The sequence below is a fragment of the Myxine glutinosa genome, chromosome 9, assembly GCF_964187855.1.
Source record: "Myxine glutinosa chromosome 9, kmMyxGlut1.1, whole genome shotgun sequence".
Classification (NCBI taxonomy): Eukaryota; Metazoa; Chordata; class Myxini; order Myxiniformes; family Myxinidae; genus Myxine; species Myxine glutinosa.
In genome coordinates, this window is record NC_136269.1 from 119,915,420 (window position 1) to 119,930,340 (window position 14,921).

Below are 14,921 nucleotides of genomic sequence, written 5' to 3' on the forward strand. Positions count from 1 at the left end.
TAATCAGTTATGAGGTTAGTTAGCTACACAACACCGAAAATTCGGTTCGATGCCGACAACTTTAAAAGTTTGACCTTTGTGACCTTTAAAGGTCAAAGGTCGATGATTCTGAAATTTGTTGGAAAACTTGTATTTCATGATGTATGTGATAATATAAGATCATGTACGACATTTCACCCTATCAGGAAGCGAACAATGTAATAAAACCATCAAAAATCGACTTTTCTAAATTTTGTGACCTTGTGACCTTGACCTTGGGGCGAAAATGACAAATCGAGCTCCGTGGGGCTAGACACATGACATTGGCCTAACCAAATACCGAAACCCCTGTCAGATTCCACCAACTCCCTCGGAGAAGATGTAGCTTGAACTCGATTACCCCCTAAAAAGACATCTTTTTCGGGCGTTGCTCCGCCCACAATGGGCGCAATACGCCCACTCTATGCAGGACACAACTAGATCATGATATCAACCTCCCACTCAAGTTTCATCAAAATCGGATGATATCATCGGGTAGTTATGCTGCAGACAGACAGACACACACTCACCCATGACGAATATAGTGGTCACTTGATAAGTCGTGAACCAACAGTGAGCTGTAATCTTGAAGCGCTGGAGCAATTGCCTACTCTTCCAAAGATTGAATGCAGAAGTATACAGATGCATTGGCATGTTTCTCCTGCCTGAGGAACAAGGTGAAGATGTGAGAATTGCTTTGAAATTATGTTGTGTGGGTGTTACTCCAACTTCTGATGTTTCCATCGGTCAGGTATGTTTGAAGCATGTGCTGCCAGTTTATCATTGGTATGAGGACCACATCCTGCCAATGCACATTGCACTGGGAATCGATGATGAATTCTGTCTTCAAGTTGCGTCATTACTGTGGAGCAGATGTGCCACAGCATATGAGGACACCAATTTGGATTTTTGCCAGAGTAGTGGCACTCAATGACCAACTCTTATTGAAAGACAACCAAGGATCTTTGACATCCATCAATGAATACTTGTTCGACATGCAGACAGGACACCTACCTACCTTAACGTCTGCTCACAAGAATGTGCACTCACTGATGCAGCAGCCTGCCCACAAAGCACGAATATGACAGTTTGTATTCGAGTCAGGAATCAAGTCAGCACGAATATGACAGCTTAAAGGGAAGTATGCTACCTCTGAACTAATCTATCCACTTGAGGAACCAATCATGATGAATCATCGGTGAAAGTAGGAAAAAGACGGTTTTGCAGGTTTTCATAGAGTTTGTTAATGCAGAACGAAAATATCACTGGACCAAGAGCGATGCCGTTAAAGTACATCGACCTCCACCGGTAGAGTACAGGGGAACAAATCAAGAGCTAAGTGTTGTTTGCGAGTGTGCATAAAGTCTACAAGCCGTGTTTGAAGTGGGCCTTAAATGCCAAAGGTGCAGATGGCTCGAGATGTGTCCAGAGATAATCCCTTTTACCCCCTGTTTCTGGTTCATGACCTCTCTCCACAAGTTTAGAAAGGAGGAAAAAGTTAACTGACCTGAACGAAATGAAAACTGATCAGATCATCCAGAGGATATGAAAAAAAAAAAAGTCATGTTCTTGATCGTGGATCGTGAGGGTTGATCTTCCATTTACGTCTGCCTGGTAGTGTTAGCTTGTATTTATGATGCTTTAGCACATTTACAGTTTCATCAACTTGAACATGGGCCTTTGTTCTTGGTTTGTCCCGTTTTCAGTCATTCAACACTCTGCACATGATGTACCACGAGGCGACGGCCTGCCATGTCACTGGAGACCTCGTGGAGTTGCTGTCCATTTTCCTCTCGGTCTTGCGATCAACACAACCAAATCTGCAGCGAAAAGGTGTGTGCATTGGTTGGCTCAGGACACATGACACAAACGGCTGTAAATAGCAACCTATTGGTGGTATTAATGTTAGCTGAACATCTTTCTTGGGACTGTTGTCTACCTTGAATTTCCCCTTCATATCAAATGGAGGCAGCAATGATATAAAATGTTTATATATATATATATATATATATAAAATGTTTATATATATATATATATATATATATATATATATATATATATATATATATATATATATATATATACACAGACTTGGCATTTAATATGGAATTTTTTTTTTTTCTTGACTATATGTTATACACAGGGTGAGCCAGAAATATGGTTGTTTTTAACACTCGTGTAAAGGTAATAAAAAGTTGTATTTCAAAACAAATTCTTACAAGAAAGTGAAGTACATAACATGACATTTATTTATGGAAAAGAACATCTAGGAGATACGCACCATTTCGTCTGACACATTCCTCCAATCTTGGACGCCAATTATTCATGACGTTCTGCAACATGGCCACGTCAATATCATTGATTTCGCGTCTGATGTTTTCCTTAAATTCATGAAGAGTTTGTGGACGGTTAACATACACTTTGTCCTTCAGATATGACCACAATAAATATTCACATGCAGTCAAATCGGGTGACCTCGCTCGCCATGGAATATCGCCGTTTCTGGAAATGTAATCAAATGTAAATCTGGAAATGTAAATCCCAATAATCAGCAAGGTCATGGAATCAATCATCGCTTCTGACATCAAATCTTTCCTCTTCTCCAATGGCTTGATATCGGATCATCAATTTGGATTCAGACCAGGTCATTCTACTCTGGACATGCTGCTTCTGCTTTCTCAACAATGGATGGAGGTTCTCAATGTCAAACAGGAAATCAGAGCTCTCTGAACGAAATTAATGAATGAAACACCCTTAGAGGCCATTTTTCCCCGCAGAACAGCTGTTGGCCCTTGCTGATTTAAATCAGAGCTGTCTCCCTTGACATATCACATGCCTTCGATATGGTCTGGCACCCCGCTCTGCTCACCAAACTCTCCTCCCATGGTATCCATGGAAATCTCCATGCATGGCTTGCGGACTTCCTCTAGTCGTAGTCAACGTGTGGCCCTGAATGGATTTCTCTCATCTCCCCTTCCTGTTCTGGCTGGAGTTCCCCAAGGCAGTGTTCTGAGCCCTGTGCTTTTTCTGGTCTTCATCGATGGTCTCTCCGACTCTGGAAAATCCTCTCTATCTCTTTGCTGATGACTCCACTCTCTGCTGCTCTATACCTCATCCCTCAGATCGGCAGTCTGCAGCTTCCTCACTCTCTGCAGACCTGGACAAAATGACAGACTGGACAATAGGCTGGTGCACCTGCCTCACACCTAGCTCAGCTTCACGCTGTTGAAACCAAGGCTTTTAGAATCATTGGTATCTCCTGAGATGAAGCTGATTGAGGGCCTCTCACTCGCTCACCGCAGGCAGGTTGTTGGTCTCTGTCTTCTACCGACTCCTCCCCGGCCTGGCTCCCCCCCCCCTCCCCCACCTCCGTTCTATCTATGCTCTGTCCCCCAAGTACTGTTGCAGGATGCATAAGATCTGCCAGCAACCCTCTTTGGTGAAAATGCTAAAATGAAGACTCACCGTTCACCTTCACTCTTTCATTCCTCTTTTCTCCTGCCTCGGGAACAAACTCTCTCACTCACTCTCTTCAATCCCACACCTCCCTCCAGGGGTCTGCAAAACAGCTGTTCACCACCATCTCATATCTTTCCCCATCCATAACCTTGATCTTACCTTCCCCCATTTATCCACCCCAAATCCACCTTTTTGAAAATCCATTTTCTGTCCTGAAAGTCCTAGCAGTGGCCATGTGTTTTATACCTCTCCCCCTCCCCCGCCTTCCCATGCCTCCTCCCCCCAAGCCCTCTCCCTCTCACAGATCTCCCGATGTCCCTGTTATCTGCTGTTGTACTTGTGTGCTTCCCTCTCTCTCCCCATCTTGTCTCCCGCTCCCTTTATCATATGCTTTTTGTGTCAGTTTGTCTTTTTGTGATTAATGTTAGCTCTTACTCGAGCCTCGATGGGCATTTGCTAACAATGCAGTACATCTGTTTCTGTTAAAGAGCATTTTGTTAACTGTATTTCTCTGAAAGATCTTTTGTTAACAGTTCATTTGATGCATTTTTCTCTTGTAGATGTCAAACAAGCCCTGATACAGTGGCAAGATCGAATGGACGTTGCACACAAGCTGCTTACATTACTCAATTCATATAGCCCACCTGAACTTCGGAACATCTGCCTCGGTAAGCCATCCTTTATTTGTCTTGCTGCTCATGACTCTGGGCCTGCAATCATGATCAGCCTGATAACTTGGTTCCCTTTTTTTGAGTACAACATCGTGGCTCGTGGAAGAGCTAGAAAACAAAATAGAACAGCCGGGACACTGGAAAGTGGGGAAAATATTCCAAGAGCAGTTTAAACCATATACGGAACAGGACTGAACAAACCAAATGAACAGGGAAACTGACAGCTTGAATGTTGTTCGGGTTAGGCAGTGTCTCTAATTAATTTATGCTTGTTTGCTTGTGTTAACGTCTTTTTCTTATGTTCACGCTTGTCGAAATGTACAGGATTGAGATTCTTTATCATGTCATTTGTATTGGCGTCTATAGCATTTCGTTTTGGGGGATTACCTATGGCCATGTCGCATTGCTATTTCCGCAACTGTTCGGCATTGACCCTGACCTTTGACTGATTTGGACCAGATTTTATACACATATACCATACTACACTTGCGAACAAATAAGCTGTGTAGGTTTCAATCTGATATCTTGAAAAATTCATGAGGTTTGCCCTTAATAATATCACAAATAAATTCTGAGATTATAATGGGGGTGAAATTGGTGTCATGGAAACCATTTCCTTTTTGTCACATGGGGCTTTTTCTATGCAACGTGGGACTTTTAGCTATGCTACCAAGATGAAAAGAACCTGAAAAGAAAGAAGAGAAATTAATTAATATATTATATTTTGTGCCCTCTTGGCTTGGTACAGCTCAGGCGGTTTCCCATTTACATTTACTCTGCCACCACCAGCTACTCCACCAAACCCCCACATGAGGCTGTGACCACAGAGCCTATGTTACCCCCCCACACAAAGTTTTATTTACCAGTGCTGCCGAGAGCCAGAATGGGCCCCGGGGCAATACCAAGTGTCAGGCCCCCTTCAAAAAATTTTTTTTTTAATCAACCTATAGCTAAGGAGGTTTCCATATTTTCATCAGACCAATCAAACACATGCCATGGTTGAGAGATATTTTGGTGTTATTCATTTGTTCCTGTAGGAGCAGGAGTTACCCAGTGATGTTCTAATCCTGTTGGTCTTTTGAAGAAAAAAAAAATTTTTTTTTTTTTTTGTAGGTGCCTAAAACACTCCCCTACCGACACCCAATAAGGAAAATTTATATTCAATATTATACACACACACACACACACACACACACACACACACAAACATACATATACACACACGGCTATCTTATGGTATAGAGTATAGACTATCGATGAACGGATTCGTTTATTAACTCATTTCATCCGGATGGGGTTTGGCCAACATTCCTGTGTTCATTTACGTCACTACGTCATCACCGCAATTGTCATAACTAGGGCATGCCCGTACTATATATATCTATCTATAATTCCAGTAATCTCTGTGTGTTTGTTTGTTTGTACGTTTGTACGTTTGTCTGTGACCGCTGTTTCTCGACAACCACGGGTCCGATATACTTTAAACTTGCCAGGTATATTGCTGGGGACCCGAGGATGTGCCTTTTCAAGGTTTCATATTAATCGGACAATTACTTACCGAGCTATGTCCAAAAAACGATTCAACCAATCAGAGAGCAGCGAGCTATCGCGTGTGCCGAACGTGGCAGACACACTCTGCCTCGGATGGCACATTTGAGAGCGTATTCATTTATTTCACGTTTGCAAACTATGTTGGCGCTATGTTGGCGTTAAACTATGTTTTAAAACTAATAAAAACCATTTCATCTAAATAGAGGGGGGGGGGGGATTGTCACTGTACTCGCAAGCCGTTCGCCGTTCGCTTTGGCGTTGCGAATGGACCAACACATTTCATGGACCAAACCATTTCATGTAAAGCGTTCGCCGTTCGCTTTGGCGTTGCGAATGAACCAAAACATTTCATGGACCAAACCATTTCATGTAAATAGAGGGGGGGATATAATTTTAGATATAGATATAGTACGGGCATGCCCTAGTATCTAAAATTATATCCCCCCCCTCTATTTACATGAAATGGTTTGGTCCAAAGCGAACGGCTTGCGAGTACGGTGACAATCCCCCCCCTCTATTTACATGAAATGGTTTGGTCCAAAGCGAACGGCTTGCGAGTACGGTGACAATCCCCCCCCTCTATTTACATGAAATGGTTTGGTCCAAAGCGAACGGCTTGCGAGTACGGTGACAATCCCCCCCCCTCTATTTACATGAAATGGTTTGGTCCAAAGCGAACGGCTTGCGGAGTTTGGTAAAGAAATCGCCATAGCGTGCACAAACGCGCAGGAAAGTGAAAGAATCGCAAATTAGTTTTAAAACATAGTTTAACGCCAACATAGCGGCAACATAGTTTGCCAACGTGAAATAAATGAATACGCTCTCAAATGTGCCGTCCGAGGCAGAGTCTGTTCGCCACGTTCGGCACACGTGATAACTCGCTGCTCTCTGATTGGTTGAATCGTTTTTTGGACATAGCTCGGTAACTACTTGTCCGATTAATATGAAACCTTGAAAAGGCACATCCTCGGGTCCCCAGCAATATACCTGGCAAGTTTCAAGTATATCGGACCCGTGGTTGTCGAGAAACAGCGGTCACAGACATACAGACATACAGAGATTACTGGAATTATAGATAGGGTTGTCATAATGTAAGTTGTTCGTACTGTAGTTTATTTCACGAGGGAGTGTGTTTACTGCCTATGGCAATAGTATGCCGGGGAATCACCCTGAGTGACTTGGAGGGAGACACAAAATAAAACTGTACACGGTGTTTCATCATCACAAACAATCATTATATGAAACAAAGAAAATTGAAGGAATAATTACGGGCCCCTATTCGGTCCGGGCCCAGGGGTGGTCCCCCCCCCCCCTTCCCCCTTACTCCCTCTCGGCGGCCCTGTAATTGTACCCCGACTTTGGAGATTGTAACTTAAAAGATGTGGCTATGCATAGAACACATACAAACAAACAAACAAAGAGAGAGTGAGAGAGATTTGCCTTGTATAGGTATAGATTTCCCAGGATCCAGTTGACAAATTATTTGTTGTAGCAGTTTAAACTTTGCTGTTTTGATTCTGTATGCTAATGCTGCCCAATGTTAATGTATTGTCTTACAACACAGACGTTCTCAAAGAGCTGCTGCTGCTCTGTCCGAACGACTTCCTTCAAAGTGTGGTTCCCTTTCTTCATCACAACCACTTTGCCTTCCATCAGAGTAGCACTACAAGTGAGTTTTCCTTGTCACCACAGGAACTCGTCCATATGCAAAGTGGACCTTTATTTGTCTCACCCCAAAGGGGATACGAAACTATTGCAGTGCGCTTGTCTATCTGTCTGTCTGTCTGTGTGTCGATGTCTGTGTCCGCGTCTATATATTTTGGTGTTAAAAAAATTATATACAGCTGCTTGTCCGATCGATGCAAAACTTTAAACATCCGAGGGACTCCCCATGCAGAATATATTATTGCTGACTGTGATGTCATCTGTCACACGGTGGTATGGCATTCATATTGGATTAAAGGAAAAAATTGGAACTTGGCATTTGTCATCAACTCCCCTTGAGGTATATAGAGTGATAAATGATAATGATGATGTCATCGGGGAAGTGGTATTCCAGCCATAATTGGTTGAATCAAAATCCTTATACGAAAAATCTGAAACTTCATGTATCTGATCTACAAACTAATGTGAATGAAGGATTAAATTTATGATGTTATTGGTCACATGGTCTGGTGGCCATATTGAATTGAAAATAAAAACATTTAAAATAATTAATCTTCTCCAGAACCACTTAACAGATTGATATTGTTGCGGATCTCGGACGTCGGCTCTCCCCTTATCAAGGGGGGTTTAATCCCCTTGTCCTTTTATCTGGCCGAGCCGAGTCCTGGAAGTTATAACGTTCCTTCCGGTCGGTGGTAAATAGGGTTGTTGGTCGAGTCTTAGTCCAATTACCTAAGTACTACCACCGGCCGTAAAGCAAGGAGATAACTCCCGCCCGAACCATGGCGTTAGTGGACACGCCGAGCGAAGCGAGCCGCGATTCGGGCCGTTAGCAAGGACTAAACCCGATTCTGAGCGGTTTCTAATCGTGCCACGTTTACCCAATGAGAGAAAAGACTGATGCGATCGGATGGAGAGGAAACCAAGAAAATAGGAAGAACAAAGCAATTTATTACAAATGTACAAGAAGGAGAAGAGGAAACTAAAGAAATGTACAAGATACGAAGAGGAAGAAGAAGAACACAGGGCAGCCTTAAACAGTCTTATTCTTAATACCCAGGACAAACGTACACACTCACACGGGGATTGTAGATGGTGATGGTCACCAGCGAGTCCAGGCTCCAGCCCGGCTCCAGTCCAGGCTCCGGTCCAAGCTCCGATCCAGCGGACGAAACCCGGCAGGCATCTCCGCGTGTAGTTGGAACGCGAATGGACAATTATATATCGGGGGGGAAGGCTGGTGTCCTGCGTACGTAATATGCGTACTATTCGCGCCAAACGCCCCCTCTCCAATGTCCTCTGAATCAGCGCGCTTCCTTGCAGTCCTCACAGTCCTCTTGCAATGCGCGTTTCCAACCAGATCTCTTAATACACGCTGTCGCTGTAAGTCCTCGCTGGCAAGTCCTGCTTTAATCAGCGCCAGCGAGTAAGTCCTCCTTTAATAAGGTCCTCCTTTAATCAGCGCCACTGCATCAGTCCTGCGGTAAGTTCTCTCATCAAGCGCGCCGTATATCTCATAAGTCCTATGAAAGGGCTTTGCGTTCGCTTTTATAACTCAACCAAGCGATCACTCTGCGAGCCCCAAAGCCACGCCTGTCGGCGATGTCACTTAAGCCCTGGTTGGCTGGTTATCGCTTACCAGCCATGCCCTGATGGTGGGTTGACGTGGCCACACCTTCTTCCTGGCGCTCCGCCCCCTTTCTCGGGCCTCACCTCGTGGCTTATGGCGGCGTTGAGCGAGCGCTAAGGCAGCTGCTGCTGGCCAAGGCGTGTAACACTTGAGAGGGGCCATTAGGTACAGACTGTAGGGGTGTGCTTAATGGCGTGGCTTGGAGAGGGAGGCTGTTAAAATGGACGAAAGGGCCTACTCCTTATTTGATTGACACAATCAAAATGATTGAGGCCTTTAAATTAGTGTGACATTTAGGTGTGGTTACCCTCTACTTTTAACCTACTACCCTGAGTGCGACAGTTTTAACACTAGATATGTCCCCCCTGCTGAGTTGCGTCCTATCTAACTGACTCACGCCCACAATTAACCGAATTACGGAATGGTTCTCAAACTACACATTTAGCTGGTGGGGAGCATTATTTACAAGACTACCATTATTTACACTACAACCCAGGACCTGTCTTTTGTGGGAAAAGAGAAGAGATATTGAAAAGAGGAAATGCCATTGCAATGCACTGCACCGATACACCATACCCATATGTACCAATAAACATGCACCATACTAAAAAAATGCACCAAAAAGCACCAGCATGAAAAGGCACAAAACAACATTTTTAAATAATAAATGATGTCTTCTTGTGCTCCTCTGCTGGGCCGATGTACCTTGGCTTGATCTTCTTGCTTGATGTTCTTCTTGATGTTCTATTTAATTAATAAAAAGGGCACAAACCACGTCCGCTTTTTTATTCATGGCCAGCAGGGCCAACGTAGGTGGTCCGCCTTCATGGCATTGATGCCACTTAAAACAGTGGTCCGCAAGCCAGATACTGCTGGCAGCAAAGGTCTGTCCCAGCAGAGGTGCCAGGCCACAGAACGTGTGGACCATAAGTGCCAGGCCACAGAATGTGTGGTCCATAGGTGCCAGGCCACAGAACGTGTGGGGTCCATAGGGTGTATCAGTGCAGGCAGCAAGGGTGCGGGTGCACAATTCAGGGCACCTGCACACTCCCCTCGGACAAAAGACCATGGTCCATGAGTGGGGAAGGAAGACAAAGCAAAGGTTAGCGGTGGGAAAGGGCGCAAGGGTACACGTAATCACAAGGCAATGCAACATGAAGGGCGCGGGAGAGCAAGCTGAGAAAGCTCGTCCCTAGCCGTACGTCACCCCCCATGTCACCTACTCTACCCTTGCCCTTACCCCGTATTTACACAATCTACAAATTTACCAATTCGTCTCTACCCGTCTTGTCTCCCATATCTCCCCTAAACCAAATTCGTTACCAATCCCTCCCAAGAAGGAAGGGATGGAATCACATACAATGTCTCACCCACGTCAAGATGCGTCTTTCATTCCAAACACTTACACAAAATCTGGTGTGGAGTCCTGTCACCTTGGTGAGTGGATGTGGATGGTGCGAAGAGATTTTCTCCTAACTATATTCTAAATTGACATTAACTCTCTTTACTCTACCCTGGGTCTTGCCCTGCCAATCCATTGGCCATCATTACACTATGCGGTTCTAGAAACCAATTCCCATTGACCATCCCTGTGGTGCTCACCAATTTGGGGTCTAACTCCCCCGATTTTTCTGCACTGTGCCCTCGCACAATTTCGGGTCTGGGTCGTGTGGCTGTCCTAGCAGGTCCTACTTACCTGCGCACCTCCGCCACTGAACGTCGCCACCCGAGCTTGCCTAGCTCCTCACACCCGAACCTACCTGGGGAAGGCCCTCCCTGGCGCTTACCCCCTCGATGCCCTCTCTGGCATTGGGCTACCCAGGTCCTCTCTTTAGGATCCTTGGGCCCCGCTGAACACTACTGAACTGAACACTAACTGGCTCCCAGAGCCTACCTGCGGCCTCACCTGGCCGACAGACTACCAGTGGCGGAGTGCTCAACCAACCATACGCACTAACAGGCTCACACGCCCAGCCATTCCACTTTACTCATGCACCCAACCAAAAACACTACTTCCCACTACCCGCACCACAGATGTCAATATCCAACCAATTTACCTACTACCTCTACCTACTTTTAAACGACCCTCCCCGGGTATTCGTGAAGTGGTCCATCCTTCCCCCATCCACTCCTTCGCACCATGCACTCCACTCCACTCATCCCACAATACTCACTCCACACCATTTATTCCACACACCTGTTTCCATACACCCCAAATCTCCACTTGCATCCTATGCAAGTCATTCACTCAACACCATTACACTCATCCACAATACCCTCACAATACATCACTTCTCCAAACCATTGCCTCATTCGCTCAGATTTTCCCACGCTCCAATTCCTCATTTCAACATGCTCACCAGCAAGACTCTCATTCAATTCCTCATTTAATAAACGACACCACAAACACACTGCATCATTTAATCTAACTACTCCCTTCTAATACTAGTGCTTCCCCTGTCATCCCTTTATACTACTGCACATCCCTCGTCATCATCAACCAACTACTCTACCCTACGTCCCCACTACTTGTACAATGTCACTACTTAACTCTCGGTCTCCTAAAGTCATTTCTAGGTCCCTAACCATTATCCAAGCCCTCCCTGGCTAGTTTAAACCGCCAAACCCCATAAGTCTATAGCTCCTTTGCCCCAAAAGGGATGTGAGGGATGGTAGAGCTACCATCCCTCTACATGACTATCGCCATCACTACTACTATCAAATGTCCATTTAACTTGAGCCTCTTGGTGCGGGAATGCATTTTCACTGCTCGGCTTCGAAAAGCCGGCAATGTATGCGGATGGTCAGTCTCCTGTAGGTTGGGTCCGTCCTATTTTTTCGATTCTGGGGAGGAGGCATACTCGGGCCGAGGCTCCAAGGTCCATCCCGGCACAGAGCCTTTCGGTCTCCGGCCCGATGACCCAACCTCCCCCGGTCGGAGCCAGGGGGCGAAGGTCCGACCTGGCCTACCTCCCCCGGAATCGTGCCGGTCGCCGCTATGGCGCGGCACCGACCATACAGGGCGGAGCCCGGCCCGAATCGTGCACGGCGCTCCTTGCAGGAGCGACGCGGCAACGATCCCCGCCGGCCCCCGCAGCACACAAAGAACACCACGCCCCGAGAACTCGCGTCGGCTATACGTCGGCCTAAGCGCTGCCCCGGTCAGCGTCGATGCTCGACTCGCATTCTCACACCACGCGTTCCTTTCTTCATTCACAAAACGCGGCGCTCCAACGCCTCTCATACAACTCACACATCTCGTTAATTCTACCACCGCACTCGCTCGTGCATACCACCCAGGCGCGCTCATTCTCCTCGCACACTCTGTTACACACCTTCCTTCCACGCACTCCTCCCGTGCACTATCCCCCATTACGTACTCCGTAACACTCACGGGTGTGCACTCCTTTGCTGCACACCCACTCAGCGCACACCTACCCACGGGTGTGCAATCTCCTGTCGCACACCCAATCACGCACTCTGGTGTGTATCCCCGCACACGCTCCACAACCAACTCAGGTGTGCATCCTCGCACACTCTCTCCATCCATCTCACTCTCTGTTTCACACTCACTCTTCGGCGCACACTTTTTCCTCACACTCGCGCCATTTCCTTTCACACAGCGCACCACGGACCTTCCACAAGCGCCCGGGTTACGCCGGGATCCCAAGCGCGTGAAAAATGCTTTCGCGCCAAACCTTTTCGCGCCATATACAGCCCGGCTTACCTTCGGGATCCTTTTCTCCTCTCGCACCTGCAAATCTTTATTGGAATTAGGCAGCATGACATCATGATGCGAACACGGACTTTGCACATATTCCATCCTTTCCTCCCGCTGTTGCTCTTCTAAGTCAGCCGTCTCTTCAAACCCAATTTCCACTATTTCTTCGATTTTATTTTCTTTATTCAGCTCGACGACCGCTAGCGCTAATAAAATCAAATTTTCTAATTCTGCAGTCGTCGGCTTTCCCATACCCCGGGTCGCGATTTCTATCCCGGTCCACCCGGCTGTGCTTTGCTCAACTTCGCTCAACCCGCGCTCCTCAAGCCACGCTACCGCGTCGCATACCGATGTGCCTCTCCCGCTTGACCTGCGGTCTCTGTCCTTCCCCATCTGTTTATCTCATACCTGGCTTTCTCCCTCGCCAACCCATCGTTAATTTCTCGGGCTTGGCCATTTACGTCCTCCAACTGGCCCCCTAATTTGCTTCCGAATCCCACCAATTTACTTTCTAACCCCCCAATTTGACTTCCCAATTGCTCCCCCATTCTATTTTCAAAATTACTCAACCCGTCTCTCAATCCCCCAATTTGGCTTCCCATATCATTTCTCAATCCGCCAATTTGGTTGCCCATATCATTTTTCCATCCCTCGATTTGGTTTCCCAACCCCATTTGTATTACTGCCTTCAGCTGCGCAATGAGGGCCTGCATATCCATCCCTCCCACTTGCGCAGTGGGTGCGGCCCTCGTCGCCATGTGCGAGGCGCCGCCATTTTGTGCGCCTGCAACCCCTACTGCTTCATCCTCATTAATTTCCTCCTCCATCTCTCCCACTTCCTCCCTGGGGTCCTGGGTTGATTCTAACCCTTCCTCTACCTCCTCATTTACCCCCACCGGCATCCGATCGCCTTGGCTATCCATGGCACGATTCAAAATTTAGCTGTTAATAAAATTTCGGCCGCTCGTAATTTTGACCAAATCTTTTTCAAAATATAGAAAATTTGGTTCGGGTTCAAATCCCACTCCCCGACACCAATTGTTGCGGCCAATAGCACAATTGGTGTCCAAAATTTTGTCTAACAAATTTAGTCCCAGGTTCCAAATCCCCACTCCTGACTACCAATTGTTGCGGGACTCGGGTCGGCCAGATAAACGGACAAGGGGATTCAACCCCCCTTGATAAGGGGAGAGCCGACGTCCGAGATCCGTAACAATTCCGACACCAATTGTCCTTTTATCTGAGTCATTTATCTCAGTCAGCCTGGAAGTTATAACGTTCCTTCCGGTCGGTGGTAAATAGGGTTGTTGGTCGAGTCTTAGTCCAATTACCTAAGTACTACCACCGGCCGTAAAGCAAGGAGATAACTCACACCCGAACCACGACGTTAGTGCACACGCCGAGCGAAGCGAGCCGCGATTCGGGCCGTTAGCAAGGACTAAACCCGATTCTGAGCGGTTTCTAATCGTGCCACGTTTACCCAATGAGAGAAAAGACTGATGCGATCGGATGGAGAGGAAACCAAGAAAATAGGAAGAACAAAGCAATTTATTACAAATGTACAAGAAGGAGAAGAGGAAACTAAAGAAATGTACAAGATAGGAAGAGGAAGAAGAAGAACACAGGGCAGCCTTAAACAGTCTTATTCTTAATACCCAGGACAAATGTACACACTCACACGGGGATTGTAGATGGTGATGGTCACCAGCGAGTCCAGGCTCCAGCCCGGCTCCGGTCCAGGCTCCGGTCCAAGCTCCGATCCAGCGGACGAAACCCGGCAGGCAGCTCCGCGTGTAGTTGGAACGCGAACAGACAATTATATATCGGGGGGGGAGGCTGGTGTCCTGCGTACGTAATATGCATACTATTCGTGCCAAACGCCCCCTCTCCAATGTCCTCTGAATCAGCGCGCTTCCTTGCAGTCCTCACAGTCCTCTTGCAGAGCGCGTTTCCAACCAGATCTCTTAATACGCGCTGCCGCTGTAAGCCCTCGCTGGCAAGTCCTGCTTTAATCAGCGCCAGCGAGTAAGTCCTCCTTTAATAGGGTCCTCCTTTAATCAGCGCCACTGCATCAGTCCTCCGGTAAGTTCTCTCATCAAGCGCGCCGTATATCTCATAGGTCCTATGAAAGGGCTTTGCGTTCGCTTTTATAACTCAACCAAGCCACCACTCCGCGAGCCCCAAAGCCACGCCTATCGGCGATGTC

General features: G+C 46.7%; 1 protein-coding gene across 5 annotated transcripts in view; it reads left to right on the forward strand.

Annotated features, from left to right (window-relative positions):
• The window catches only part of USP34 (ubiquitin specific peptidase 34), a 235,166-nt gene that overhangs the window by 201,522 nt on the left and 18,723 nt on the right, over nucleotides 1-14,921 (forward strand). For all 5 annotated transcript variants that reach the window (XM_068128379.2, XM_068128382.2, XM_068128381.2 and 2 more), the window contains exons 72-74: nucleotides 1,725-1,851; nucleotides 4,038-4,145; nucleotides 7,264-7,368. In XM_068128379.2, the coding sequence (XP_067984480.2) occupies nucleotides 1,725-1,851; nucleotides 4,038-4,145; nucleotides 7,264-7,368 (340 nt within the window). The remainder of the gene's footprint in view (nucleotides 1-1,724; nucleotides 1,852-4,037; nucleotides 4,146-7,263; nucleotides 7,369-14,921) is intronic.